The 14,315-nt window shown below is 39.0% G+C and overlaps 1 protein-coding gene across 12 annotated transcripts in view; it reads left to right on the top strand.

The window, feature by feature from the left end:
* The window catches only part of mef2aa (myocyte enhancer factor 2aa), a 112,649-nt gene that overhangs the window by 24,700 nt on the left and 73,634 nt on the right, over positions 1-14,315 (top strand). For all 12 annotated transcript variants that reach the window (XM_055175007.2, XM_055175009.2, XM_055175011.2 and 9 more), the window contains one exon: positions 11,323-11,540. In XM_055175007.2, the coding sequence (XP_055030982.1) occupies positions 11,487-11,540 (54 nt within the window). In that variant the 5' untranslated portion in view covers positions 11,323-11,486. The remainder of the gene's footprint in view (positions 1-11,322; positions 11,541-14,315) is intronic.

Below are 14,315 nucleotides of genomic sequence, written 5' to 3'. Positions count from 1 at the left end.
GAGGCAAATTAGCCCCTTTGTTTTAGTAATACATTTGTGGTCTGGTTATTTGTATTTCAAAGTTCCACACGTTCTGCGGTGCACATCTACTGTGGCTCACGAGGCGTTTTACAGCTTCGTCCTTCTTTGGTGTGCTATCAAGTGGTGATTCATAGTTATGTAAGCTGGGAAGATTTCAGCTCCTTATCAGCAGAGGCCAAAAAAAGGAAAGCCTGGTGCTACTTGTTTAAAACAAGCAGAACGAATGGAAAGAAAGCGAGCGAGAGCCCGGAAGAGTGTGCTGTAGTCATCTGTGAAACAGTCGTGGTTATGAACATAATAAGCATGGTAGGATAATACACAGGAGATGGACTTGTATAGATGTTTAGTCTCCAACGCACAGGAAGATAACAAGGGAAGGATCAGAGCAGATGCTTGTCCGAGTGGCTCCTTTTTCCTCTCTCTCTCTCATTGCCTCTCTGTCTGTCACTTGCTTTCTCTTTCCCACCCTGTCTAGCTTTGTCTCTCATGTCTGTTGGTCATCTAAAGGGGTCTGAAAAACAGGAAGTTGAGGAGCAGGATGTGAGGAGTGCGCTCTGCCCACAGCTTGTTATATGAGCCTTCAGGGCGGCTGTGGACAGGAAACAATGATGTCGTTGGGGTGCCCAAATTGGTCACTGTGTAAAACATACAAGCGCTTAACTAGGTTTTATTTACCTAAACGATCTTTAGAGTAAGATAGGAAGGGAGTATTTTTGGGTTGACAGTGTGTTCACATTGATAAATGTGTGCATTTTCATTTAATATTAAAGGTTTTCGTTGCAAATACAAAACAACAACTTGGAACAAATAATGTTTTAGGTTTTAAATGGATTATTGACATTTTTTGCAAGACCTAATTTATGTAAGTCAGCTAGTCTGCATTACCTGAGTAAATCAGCAGATTTTACAGCAACAGTGCTCTTAGATAACCTCTTAGATAAACTGTTTCACTGTAGTCTGCAAGGCATAAAACCGGCCTACATGATTAATGACTGCACGATGTAGTGACAAGGCAACACTGGTCTAATAGGCCTAAAGAGTGAACATTTCATCAACTCTTTTACACTGAGCCTTTAGGTCGCATTTATTGTTGGTATTTTATATGTACACACAATCCTGTTTATAGAAAGTACTTTTAGGATTATGTCCATGCACATACACTCACCTAAAGGATTATTAGGAACACCTGTTTAATTTCTCATTAATGCAATGGTGTAATGGTGTGGGGATGTTTTCTTGGCACACTTTAGGCCCAATTGGGCATCGTTTAAATGCCACGGCCTACCTGAGCATTGTTTCTGACCATGTCCATCCCTTTATGACCATCCTCTGATGGCTACTTCCAGCAGGATAAAGCACCATGTCACAAAGCTCGAATCATTTCAAATTGGTTTCTTGAACACGACAATGAGTTCACTGTACTAAAATGGCCCCCACAGTCACCAGATCTCAACCCAATAGAGCATCTTTAGGATGTGGTGGAATGGGAGCTTCGTGCCCTGGATGTGCACGCCACAAATCTCCATCAACTGCAATATGCTATCCTATCAATACGGGCCAACATTTCTAAAGAATGCTTTCAGCACCTTGTTGAATCAATGCCATGTACAATTAAGGCAGTTCTGAAGATGAAAGGGGGTCAAACACAGTATTAGTATGGTGTAGAGCCCGACCGATAAAGGATTTTGAAGGCCGATACCGATACAAATGTTTGTTGGTTTTAAAATCCGATATTCCGATATATCGGCCGATATTTTTTACTTTTTTTATTTCAACAAAACATTAAAAAATTTCCCTAACATTAGTTATTTGTAGTTATTTATGAGTTTTAACTAAAATAATATGAGAAAATAATGCATTTTAAAAAGAAATTTGTTTCTTTTATTATCACAACAGAACAGAGGAACATCAAAATATATTAAAGTTCTGATAAATAAAATGTAGAAAAATACAAACTTAAGATATGAAACGGAAAGGCCTTTGACCAAAAACAACAACAACCAAATCAAAGTTACCAGTTTTAAAAGACTTGGTTCATCAATATAACTTTGAATAGGACTGGAGACAAATTCTGTTAAAGGAATAGTCTACTCATTTTCAATATTAAAATATGTTATTACCTTAACTAAGAATTGTTGATACATCCCTCTATTATCTGTGTGCGTGCACGTAAGCGCTGGAAAATAAAACGTAGAGCTTTTCTAAGCGGATTTAAAAGAGGAACTATATTGTATGGCGTAATAGCACTTATGGGAGTACTTCGACTTTTCAGGCGAGTCGAAGTACTCCCAAAAGTGCTATTACGCCATAAAATATAGTTCCTCTTTTAAATCCGCTTAGAAAAGCGCTACGTTTTATTTTGTACCACCAAACTTGCTCGTATAACTACTCGTCTTAAATAGGAAAAACGTTGATGTGTTTGGTCACTTCTAACTTTATCTCTAAATGGTACCATTGAATGAATGGGGCTAAGCTAAATGCTATCGAAGCATCGCAGCGCGCTCCAGCGCGCTCCAGCGCTTACGTGCACGCACACAGATGATAGAGGGATGTATCAACAATTCTTAGTTAAGGTAATAACATATTTTAATATTGAAAATGAGTAGACTATTCCTTTAAGTTCTGATAAATAACAACAACAGCAAAATATAAATTGCTGATCACTTGACTCAGGCAGTGGCTAGACGCCTAAATCTGGACCCCACCAGCAGCTACTGGTTCAGAGCGCTCTGTCAAAAACACAAACAGTGAGGATTTTTTTTATATTCATTTATTGGCTATTATGAATGCCGATACCGATAGTTTGGAAAACGCCTAATATCGGGCGATAATATCTGCCTGCCGATATATCGGTCGGGCTCTAGTATGGTGTTCCTAATAATCCTTTAGGTGAGTGTATGTCACTTGTATGTTTTTAAAACAGTTAAGCAAATCGTAGTTTATAAAGTTACGGGATTAGAGGACCAATCCTCAAAATGATAGGTTTGTGTTAAAATGAGGTAGTAAAGGTTTGGCAGGCATGTAGTGTGTGCGTGTGTATGTGTGTGGTAATTACAGTGGGAATAGGACATGTTTTATTGAGTGTGAAAAGGCCTGACCCCAGTACCAGCCCTCCCACTCTCACATTGGCATCCTCCAAAGGGAGAGACAGAGAGAGAGAGAGAGAGAGAGAGAGAGAGAGAGAGAGAGAGAGAGAGAGAGAGAGAGAGAGAGACCTACTCAGACCCGTTTTTCTCACACATGCTCACCCACTCACATATGCACAAGCACAGAGTGCAATCATTTACATTTATATAGATTCTGTCATCATGGGATCATCTCACTTACAATATACTTTATATCTAAGCAGTGTGAAAGACTTGGGAGTTAACTTGTTTATAAAACAAGGGAGTGTTAGAATGTGTGATAAACGCATGTTTCCCATTACAATACACAAGAGAGTGTTTATAGAAGTTTTTTGTTTTTTATTGATCCATATTGTTGTGCATGTGTGTATTTGCACCTGTGTGCATTCATAAGCAAGTAAACGACCTGTGTACAGTCGGGTCAGGGTCATCAGAGCGAGCACATGGACATGTCTCACTAGAGATCGGCTTGGTGTGCACATTCTGTGGGTCATGTACTCCTATTGATTTTCATGTCAGGGCCTAGCAGTCTGTCCAATAGAGACATATTCCCTGTTTATCGATCATACTGACTACGGATGTTTGGTAAGCACCTTTCAAAAATGCTGGACTGGGTTAAATCAAAGATGCACTGTACTGGGCCAGGTGCAATGGCATTATGCAAATGGAATATTATATTATTGCATATTTTACTGCTTGTACAATAAACTGTACTATTGCCATAAATTACACCACATGTCAGTTATTGTAATGTTTACCTGGTTTTACATTACCTGCCCTTCATTTTCTAGGTTAATAGGGTGCAGTAAAAGAGAGTGAAATATTCAGGCTAGCTGATGTAATCGGTGATGGGCTCGTACTGCTGGCTCTGCTGCCCGTGTCCAACAGGCTCATGTTGGATCACACCCTCCACCAATTAGCCCCACTGAATCTGCCCTGCTTTTCTGTATGAAACCCTTTTCAGCCTCTTATGGTTTTCTCTGTGACAATTTAAGCTTTTGAATGACCACACTGACCCTAATCACAAACATATCACAGAATAAAAGATTTCAGATGCATACAGTTTTGAATTCATAAACTGTTCTGCTCAAAATCTGCAAGACATAGTATATATGTACTGAGCTTGCAGTAATATCACAGATGGATCACTAGATATGGAGAATAGAAATGTGTCAGGTGTGCTATAATAAAGTCTGTTTTAAGTAGGTCTTTCCTTTCTAACATTAGACACACGCATTTACTATTGTTGTTGTCTTTTTTTGTTAAATGTGTTTAGGCTAGAAGGTGATCGAGCAGCCCTGCAAAGATTTATTGCTCCAGCTGTGTGACGCTTTTAGATTGTTGTGGTAACACTGCAGCTTTTACAAATTTTAAGCAGTAATCTAAATGAAGAAACATGTGAGAAAGTGTACACACTGAGCTTTTTAAATGAGAGATGAGTCAGATTTACTTTGAAATTGAAATGAAAGTCTGAAAGACAGATCAATTATTTTTTATATGTTAATTAAATCTATGCCTGTTATAGTTTCTAAATGTTTCGAGTGTTGATTCTGCCTGATGGTTTTTTTGAGCTTAGGCTCATAGACATAAGAGAAACCAGGCCATGTAACCTGACCTGAATTTCCAGGATTATGAGCATGCAACTTTGTGCATAATATTCAAAATTGCAAAATCTCAGTGTGTAAATAAAAGCAAGATTTTCTTGCTGTCCTCAATGAGTTTAATCTAAAATACCATTTGATATCCTTGAACTGAATTCTTGTAGGGAATAAGGAGACGTGTATACCAACCGTTTAAATGCGGCTGAAAATGCCAGGCAGATGCCGACTGTGGGCGCTTGCCAGCGTTTTTCAGCAAGGCAGCTTTGGTTGCTACGATACTTCTGCTTTGCTTTGCTGTTATTGAATGATGCACCGGTTGGTTGTTGTGATATTTGTTCCCCCCTCCTCTATTGTGATTGGTTGGCCTGGGTGAGTTTCACCTTCACAAAGTTGAAGAGTTTTTTCAACTCTAGGAGCTCAGCGATGAAACACAAAGAGAACTCCAGCTCAAACCGCAGCGCTTCCATTGAAAACAGTTAAAAAACACATCAGCCGCTGGCGTAAATGCCTTGGTACACACCTTTGGTACACGCCCCCTAAAGGTGCTGGAGGGATACCGAAAACCTAATCAATGGAATGTTGTATAAGCAGCTGTATATGTATCATCAGTGTTGTGATTGACAGCTTTAAATAATCGTGAAGTTTAATTAACAACTTAACTCTATAAGGACCAACCTTCTTACTTGTCAACTAGAATGTATAGGGCTGGTTAAAGGTGTGATTACTCTCACAAGTACACATGTCAGTTCACTGTAAAAAGTTTGTTTCTGTCAGATACAATCAGATAGTCATTTCAGTTAAGTGTGAACGTAGTAGATAAGCTGTTTATAATATATCATTAACAAAGTCAGTACAGCAAGATAATTTGAAAACAGTGTGTTTATTATAAATTCGCACCAGACACCTGTTCCATTATTACGTGCCTTAAATTATTATAGTCAAAAAGAAAAGGTGTTTACATGATGTATACAGCAAAAAAAGTGACAAGATGAAAACCACTATTTTTTGTTACAAACTTTCACATAGCATCTTTAGGTTATAATATCATTAAAATTTTAAATCCATAATTTGATTTTCAAAGATTTATTATAAAAACTGATATTTTTGTCCACAAAATGCAATAAATCCATGACAAGTTTTTTTTTCAAAATGCTATAAATCTATTGAATCAATATATAAATGTGCATTCATCTTTGCCATGTTATATTTATTTAGTTGACTAGTGGTATAGACGGTTTCATCGGACGCACCTGCGCTGACGCAATACACGTCTGGATCCGAACTTTACTTCCGGTTTCGTTTTTTTAAATGGTCTGACTAGTTGCCAAACTGATCTCTTGAACCAATATCTCATCGAAAATAACAAATGTTTGGGTTTCCTAGGTAATCTATGTGTTGTTGTTGTGTTTTTCTGTGCTTGTTATATAAATAAACTACGTTTAAAGAACTTTGTTGTTATTTATTCTTAGCGGAGTTTACCGGAAGTTACCTGCGGGCCACGACAGCCGCTTGTTTATGTTGTTACTGCTGAAACCGTCTATACACTGTTTTAAAAAAACAACATAAATGGCATTAATCAAAAAACTTACTTTGTCATATTAAGAACACTGTCATTGCTGCTGTCATCCTAGGGACGTTGTCGCTGTACATTTTTAACAGCAATAACCTGTAAAATGTTCGATTTTCGTTGACTTCGAGTAAAATAATGGAAAGTTTTTTATAAAATCCCCTGGTTTCAGTGTGTTAGCATAAAAGAAGCTTGATGCTGTTATGTGAGAACAAGCAACAGCCGGCATTTTTCAATCGCTCGAGTGCTTCTCGCGTAAATTATTCAATTTTGATGGCTTACGTTTCTTCAATGTCACAGAAAACCACCACAGGTTTTTCAATGCCATCAAAAGTATTATTTTGTTTGTTTGTTGATCACGGAGAACAAAGTAGATGAGGAAAACTAGGATTCCGTGTGTATTCAAATTATTGTTTACAATGCGTGGAATGGTGCGTTGTGATTTGTTGAGCGGATTTATTGCGTTCTGCATAGAAGGAAGCGTGGGGTTTGTCGCGGTTTGGAAAGGAAGGGAGAAAAGATGACAGAATTAATACGGAGGATATCGGATTTTGCGTAAAATTAAGAATTTACTTGTTAATACTAATCAGATACAATACTGATTTTGGTGGTAACATTTTTTTTTAAATGGCATTTTGGAACCAAACTCTTTATATGTATACAGCCTGAAGGCGCCTAAGACACTCGCAGTCCTTTGAGGAAGAGTTGATTCTGCCTTATGGTTTTCAAGCTCTGTCAAAGCATAGGCTCATAGATGTGAGAGAAACCAGGCCATGTGACACCAGGCCAAATGACATCCTTTCTCGTCTCTCTCCATACCAGACACTAGCACTTCACAAGGTTGCCAGATCTTTGCAGGAAACCCACATAGACATGACCAGCAAAACTCACCGGTCGCACCGTAATAGAGTCCCGTTCTGGCTTGCGCATGTGATACAGGACTGCAACTTGTCTATGTCTGTTAACTTGACAGAAATGTCATGACACAATGCATTACGCTTCCAGACCTACATTCCCCGTTTGCAGCCATGACAGCTCACAAATACGATTTCCAGCAACAAGACTGGATACATGTAATTATGTTGAGCTTTGTTTGCATAAGCAGACCAACATTGCCATGTGCACACAAACACAGATAAAGTCCTTAACTTCAACCATGTCAATTATTAATCAAGGATCTTGTAATCTTTGGATTGGTTAATCCAAATGTTTTCTCTGCAGTTTGCAGAGTGATTAAAATGCAAACAAAGAAGAAACTGGTTGATTTTAATCTCTCAAATTGAAATTGTTCATCTGTGGTAAATAGAATATATTAAGAGGGTAAGTGGGGGCTTAAAACTCAAAATCAGTTTTTTAGTTAAATTTTCGAGTGCATTTGCATCTGTGGCCTAACATGCTGGGATAAGCTTCTGTGACCCTGTGGCATATTGTACAACTAAACGAAATTCGATGAATTATCTCTCTGTTAACCTACACTGTTAGACTTTTTATTGTATATATGCGGTAAGAGTTACTGTAACTGCCCCATTACAGTACCATAACTGTACAGGTTTTTTACAGTAAGATGCATTTACCGCAGTTCCATTTTACAGTATAAAACCCTTACTGTAACTTAGTTAGAAAAAAATATTGCCTTGAAGGGGAATCAAACCCGGGTCGCCCGTGTCGTAGGTCTGTAACACTACCACAGTGCCCAGAGTCACTTGATAAAAGTTACTCGCTACACTCCCCAAGTAGCCTCTCCTGTCACTCTCCCGACACTCCGAGGAGCGAAATCTTGGCGTCACTAGTGTTTTGAAGTCTTGAGGTCAAATTCAAATCTGATGGTCAAGCATTTATCCATAATCCCTTTCTTGTTTCTATCTACAATTCTCAAAAAATTATTAACACTGCAGAAAAACAATTCACATTTTGAAATTTGCTATACTGCTAAAAGCATAACAAATAAAATGTACACTGTAAAAAAATCCGTAGAAATTACAGTGTTATTGCAGCTGGTAATTGCAGCGGTAACTTACCGTAGATTTAAATTGATGTTATTTACTGGCAAGAGTTTGTTCAAAGTTAAATAAATGTTAAATATTAACAAGTCTTTATCTTTACAGAATAAAACTATACAATAACAGCCTCATGCAAAGCATTCTGGGAACCAGAAATCATCATCAACCTTTTCAGTTTTTTGCTTCAGATTTTGTTTCCCAGAATGTTTTGCTTGATGCTGTATTTTAGTTTTACTCTGTAAAGACAAAGACTTGTTAATGTTTAATGTTCATTTAACTTTGAACAAAATGTTGCCAGTAAATAACATAAATTTAAATCTATGGTAAGTTACCGGCAACCCGGCTGCAATAGCACTGTAATTTCTACGGAATTTTTTCATTTCATAGACATATTTTATTTTTCCATTTTATATGCTTTCATAACACTATTTTATTCAACTACAGTAGCACTACTGCTGTTGTTTTACAGCAGTCTATCGCAAATTCAAAACCTACAGTAAATCACTGTAAATTAAATGTTAATATCCATAATGCAATGCATATTACAGTAATGGACTGGAAAAGAAAATGATGGTATTTTACTGGGCATTTTGTGGTAAGTAACTGTAGAAATTACAGTTAAGTCTAACAGTGTAGACTTTTACAGATCATTGCATACTTACACCCTAGTGCAATTCACCCTGAAAAACCTAAACCTGTCATTGTTGTTAAAAGCAAATGTGGTTTTCAAAATGTATTATATGGTTTCAATATGCCCAGCACTCAAAATATGCACATGTCGTGAGTGTGAAGATTGAAGGAAGAGCACATTGTTTTCCTTCCTGCTCTGGGACATGGTTACTGAGAAAGAACAGTGTCACTCTCACAGACCTGGCGTGATGCGGTATAGGGAAATGTCTTGTTTTGCCTGCCTGTGGTAAGAGTTTCCTACTGCGGACAGACAGCGTGACCTCACTCCTAATAGAGACCTGCAGACACCTAAACACTTGTTTCTGTTCAGTCAGTAATTATAGCATTTATTTTCTGCGGGTCACTCGCAGTCTTCTGGTCATCAATTTTTACAGCTGTTGCAAGTTGTTGTCTTTTCGCTGGCATCGTATGGCTACAAAGTATGTCGCTCTTTCCTGTTCTCTAGAGGAGAGAGTTTCTGCTCTCCCTCAGCGTGTCTCAGATGTGAGATGTGGTTGCATAGGCATTTTCTATTTACGTGTCCATGCTGGATGGAGATGATGAATGCTTCCTCTGAGAGGTAGCTTGCTCTTTGTGGGCAGGTTAGCAAGGGGATATAGGGACAGAAAAGAGAGAGATGGCCATTCGTGGACTCCCAAGGGGCGAACTGTGCTCTGAACCCTCTCGACTTGGCTTCCACGCTCTCTCTCACGTGTGAATTGCCTCATCTGGCCCAGAGGATTTAAACTAATGTCAGCCCGATACTGGGTGCACTCTTAATCATCTTAGGAGCAAGAGCTGGCAGCAGACGGAGTTTTGAGTGGAAGAATGAAGCCTGCTTAGTGTCTCCTGAGACACAGTGCAGAGGCAGGGTGTGCGTGTGTTTGTGTCCTAGGTTGTGTCAGAAATGCAGACAGAGAGATATGTGGGAAGAAGGAAAATGAGTAAAGAAAACAGAATGAAATGACCGATGAAACATTATGCACTGCTTGCATTGCGAAACCAGACAGATGACTTTATGACCTGCTTATTGGTATCATATCGACTTATTTTATAAAGCTTACTTGCCTTCAAGCCTGAAGTCAGCAGTAATCCACAGGTATCTAGATGATTTTCGACTTTACGTACACTCTCAAGAAACTGGGGCGGTACTCTTTTAAAAATTACAAGTTTGTAGTGCTTATTACAGGGCTCCAGACTGCCACCAAATAGTGCCATTTTGCCACCAAAATTTGAGAGTGTGCCACTGCATTTTACATCCAGTCGCACATGTGCGACCAGTAAATTTGACCTCTTTTTGTGATGTGACACTAAATTTGAAATAGCACATTGTACTTTCTGCATCTATCATGAAAGTATGTATTAGTAATACAGTGGAAATGAGTAGAAATGTGAATATTTGGTTAGCATGTTGATTTACGGTGTGTGCCCCTAACTTTTCTGGTTGCGCCCCTAAAATTTTCAGTTGGGGCCCTGTGCTCCTAGTGAAAAAAGTTAGTCTGGAGCCCCCCTGTATTAGTACCTCGAAGGTACATATTGGTTCCAAATCTATACATGACAGTACTTAAATTGTACAAATTAGGACCTTTTTAAAGGGCACCAGTGACAGCTTTTGTACTTTTCTTTTTGAAATTGTATTAGTCTGGTTACTTTTAATTTGAAATTGTTAATAGTTGTTTAGGAGCTACGTAACTAAACAGCCAGCATTGTGATGCTTAGTAAAGAGCGAGAATCGTAACACTATGTTTTGTGCTACTATAAATGCTCTATTGCAACTTAATAAATAAACAATTATATTTTAATTGACTAAAGATATGGGTAAAAGTTAAATAAATTCATTTGAATTAAATTTTTTTTTAACTAAATAAAACTTAATATAAAAATTATTAATTATAAAAATAATAAATGGAAAATGGAAATAATAAAGTGAATTTGTGCAACAAATGCCTTTGTCAAAATGTGTTTTTTACATTATACATCCAGCAGTATACATTTTCCGCCTTTTCATCGAGATGAGCGTCACATTTCTGTCTTTTTTTTTTAAATAAAAGTGCCTAAAATGAAACGAGATGTTTTTATATTTTGAGTCTGATAATGAATGTCACGAGTGTAAGACGGCTGATCTACAGCTGGTAAAGAGAAACAGGTGGGAAGATAAGAAATCATTGCGGGTCTTCTATCCTTCCTGCATGTATTAGGCAAAGAAACATTCGTCCGCTTTCATCTGCATCAGACCTCCTTGAGTTTTCATGTTTGTAACATCTGTCTTTTGGTTTTCTTCCTTTCTCTCTTTTTCTCTCTCTCTCTCTCTCTCTCTCTCAAATTTTTTCTATTCACAGATCGTGGTGTGGACACCTTAAGAGAAAGACACAGAAAGAAAGAAAGAGAGAGAAAGACTCGAGAAGAATAAGTGGAGTACAATGTGCTAGGGGAGTGAAGGGAGACAAACTCAGTGTTTTTCTGATATTCTCGGGGTGTCAGAGAGACCAAACAGGACGGCAAGATGGGACGAAAGAAGATCCAGATCACGAGGATAATGGACGAGAGGAACCGGCAGGTCAGTAGCTCCTCTACCCATCATTTTCCTTTTTCTTCACATTGCCGTCGCCGCCATTGGAGTAACTAATGGGCTGTTTTAAACCTAGTGTGATGCCCAATTTAACAGCATTTTTAGGCATCATAGGTACTACTGGAACGTTGAACTTCTGTGTTCTTATGCACTCAAAAATGTAGTCTAGCTAGGCAGCCCGCTAGGTTTTGAGACTGAGTCAAAATGGTTTTATAGGGTAATTTGACACAGAGTAGAAAACCTGCACCTCACCATATTATGAAACATTTAATTTTTTTATCGTATACAGCTCACTGATATTTACGGTTGTTCTATCATATTCATTGAGGTAAATTCTAGATGCAATTGAATTTGAATCCCGTCATAATGTTGTAGACCATGACAAACCCAACCGTCTTTAAAGGACCATTTAATTATTGCTTGGGCCATCTGTTCATTGGCTAAACATGTTGTCCCGCATTCCTGGACAGACACACAGCAAGAGCCATAAAAGTGACTAGGACACATTTCCAGCCGTATTTACAGACGCGGCTCCCACACAACGCCCTGCAATTTCGCTCTGTTGAAGCTGATGAGGCGGCCAGAGCTGGTGAGAGCCAGTCAATGTGCCAGCAATATGGTGCAGGGGTGACCGGGGTGAAGTGGGGCGACTATACTGTAGCCTCACCCTTGTCTTTACAGTGGTGGGCTTGTGCTGGGGCCCGACAGGAGCAGTCGCTCCCTGCGGTTCCAGCTGCTTGGTAGTAATTACGGCACCCTCTTATTACAGGGAGGGACAACGGGACACACAGTTAGCCAGTCTCTCTTTCCTCAGAAAAGCACCAGTTTTCTGGTCAGCGATCGAGACAGACTGGAATTCAGCCTTGTCTACTCACTCTAAATATAAACAACACAACACAACCCAGTATAGTCGCTTTCTATGACAGACATTTCTTTCCTTTACTGTATCTGATATGAAGATAACAGATGTGGTACACATAATGTACCACTTGAACGTACAGTAAGTCACATGCATAACACCTGTTTAAAACGAGAAGTCACTTCGTTTTCCAAGCTTAACGATTTGATAATATTATTAAAGCATACGCCTGTCTCTCCAGCTAGACTGGATGCACCCATTCACACCCGCTCAAAATATCATTTGCAGTGTCTCATTGGTGAAATAACTTTCTTGCCATGCTCATGGAAAGCTAATTGAGGTTTTGCTCACTCTCCTGAGGGTGATAACATAACAGCCTATGCCCTCCTCCCTCCGTGCCCCCAGCTCTCCTCCCACCTCTCTGACAGTTACTGTGGAGGTAGCAGTTCAGCCGAGTGAGAAACTCGAATTTACAGGACAGGCCAATTATCAGCATAACACCAGGTCCTGGGTGGGATCCAAATAGGAAGGCAGGCAAAGAGAAGATGTCTACTAGAAACATCAGCATCTGCACTATCTGCCCCAGCATACAACATCAGCAAAAAGAGAAAAAAGAAAGTACGAGAGAAGGAACGAAGAAAAAACTGAAAAAGTTATGATATATAATCACTTTGTGACTGGCGGTTGATCTAACACAATGAATAGAATTATAACAATAGTTTAACAAAAAATGCCAATTTTTTATTATGTACTATAACAATTTTGCGTTAAGTACTATTTTGACATTACACGTTGGTGGGCTGTGGAACACAAAAGTAGATATTTGGAAAAAAAAAACAGTATACTCCTACTGTATGACAAATAGTATAATAGCCAGAGACAAGAGAGCTTAAATAGATAAATAAATAAATAAATAAACATTGAATAGCACCATTGTCCATATGACATATGTGCTCTGCATATGAATACTTAAAAAATATGTTACACAAAGAAAATCACAGACATGAGTTATTCAATCATTTTCTTAATTTTTATTTTTGGACGAACTGTCCCTTTAAGAGTTTTTTTACTTGTGAATTACTGCTCCAAATGATTACGCCATTTCAGGCCATTTTTTCTTTTCTGTTGTTATTACCATATACGCACAAGCCCGAGAGACAATACACCGTCTGGTAATTAATAGCGCTCTTGTCCGGCAGAATTTAAATTTCACGGCTCTCATTGGAAAGAGCGGTTATCAGTGGCACACAGGCTCGGCTGTGAGTGTGGCACGCTTGCTCAGCAGAGAGTTCTCGAGGAAGATGTAAGACGTAAACCCTTCAGACTCCTTTATTACCGAGCTTACAAACACTTGCACAAAGTTCTTCTCCCCCACATGCGCGAACCTAGTCTCTTGTTCGCTCTAGGGTGCTCTCCTAACCCAGGGGAGATGGCCATTAGCATACCGGGCCCGATGAAAGAAGACAATTAAAATCCTTATGTGCGTGGCTGTGCCCGGAGCTATCTTTATTCATTGCATTAGAATGAGAGAATGCCTTAAGTGGCCTAATTAAATACAGTGGCAGTACTGCACGCTGCACAGGTTTCAGCAGGGGCGTCTTGTATCATTATGAGGAGGGCTCTGGAAAGCCTGTTGACCTATCAGGATTTATTTAGGAGAGCATAGCAGGGGTTAGGAGGTATCGCGTTATCTATCAAAACAATAGCTTTGAAGCCAAGCCGCAGGACGTTCATTGTGCCGTTTCTACACATATTTAACCACATTATTCACCCCAGAGGGGTTTGAAAGATCTCGGGGTGCATTTTATGCTCTTCCATTGATTCGCCAAGAAATTCGCAAAACCGGAGGGCATCGATTTGAGCATCGATTGAAAGAGGTGAGGAAGACACATTATTTTATAAGA

Source organism: Misgurnus anguillicaudatus, chromosome 15 (assembly GCF_027580225.2).
Source record: "Misgurnus anguillicaudatus chromosome 15, ASM2758022v2, whole genome shotgun sequence".
Classification (NCBI taxonomy): Eukaryota; Metazoa; Chordata; class Actinopteri; order Cypriniformes; family Cobitidae; genus Misgurnus; species Misgurnus anguillicaudatus.
This window is presented reverse-complemented; position numbering and strand designations above follow the sequence as displayed.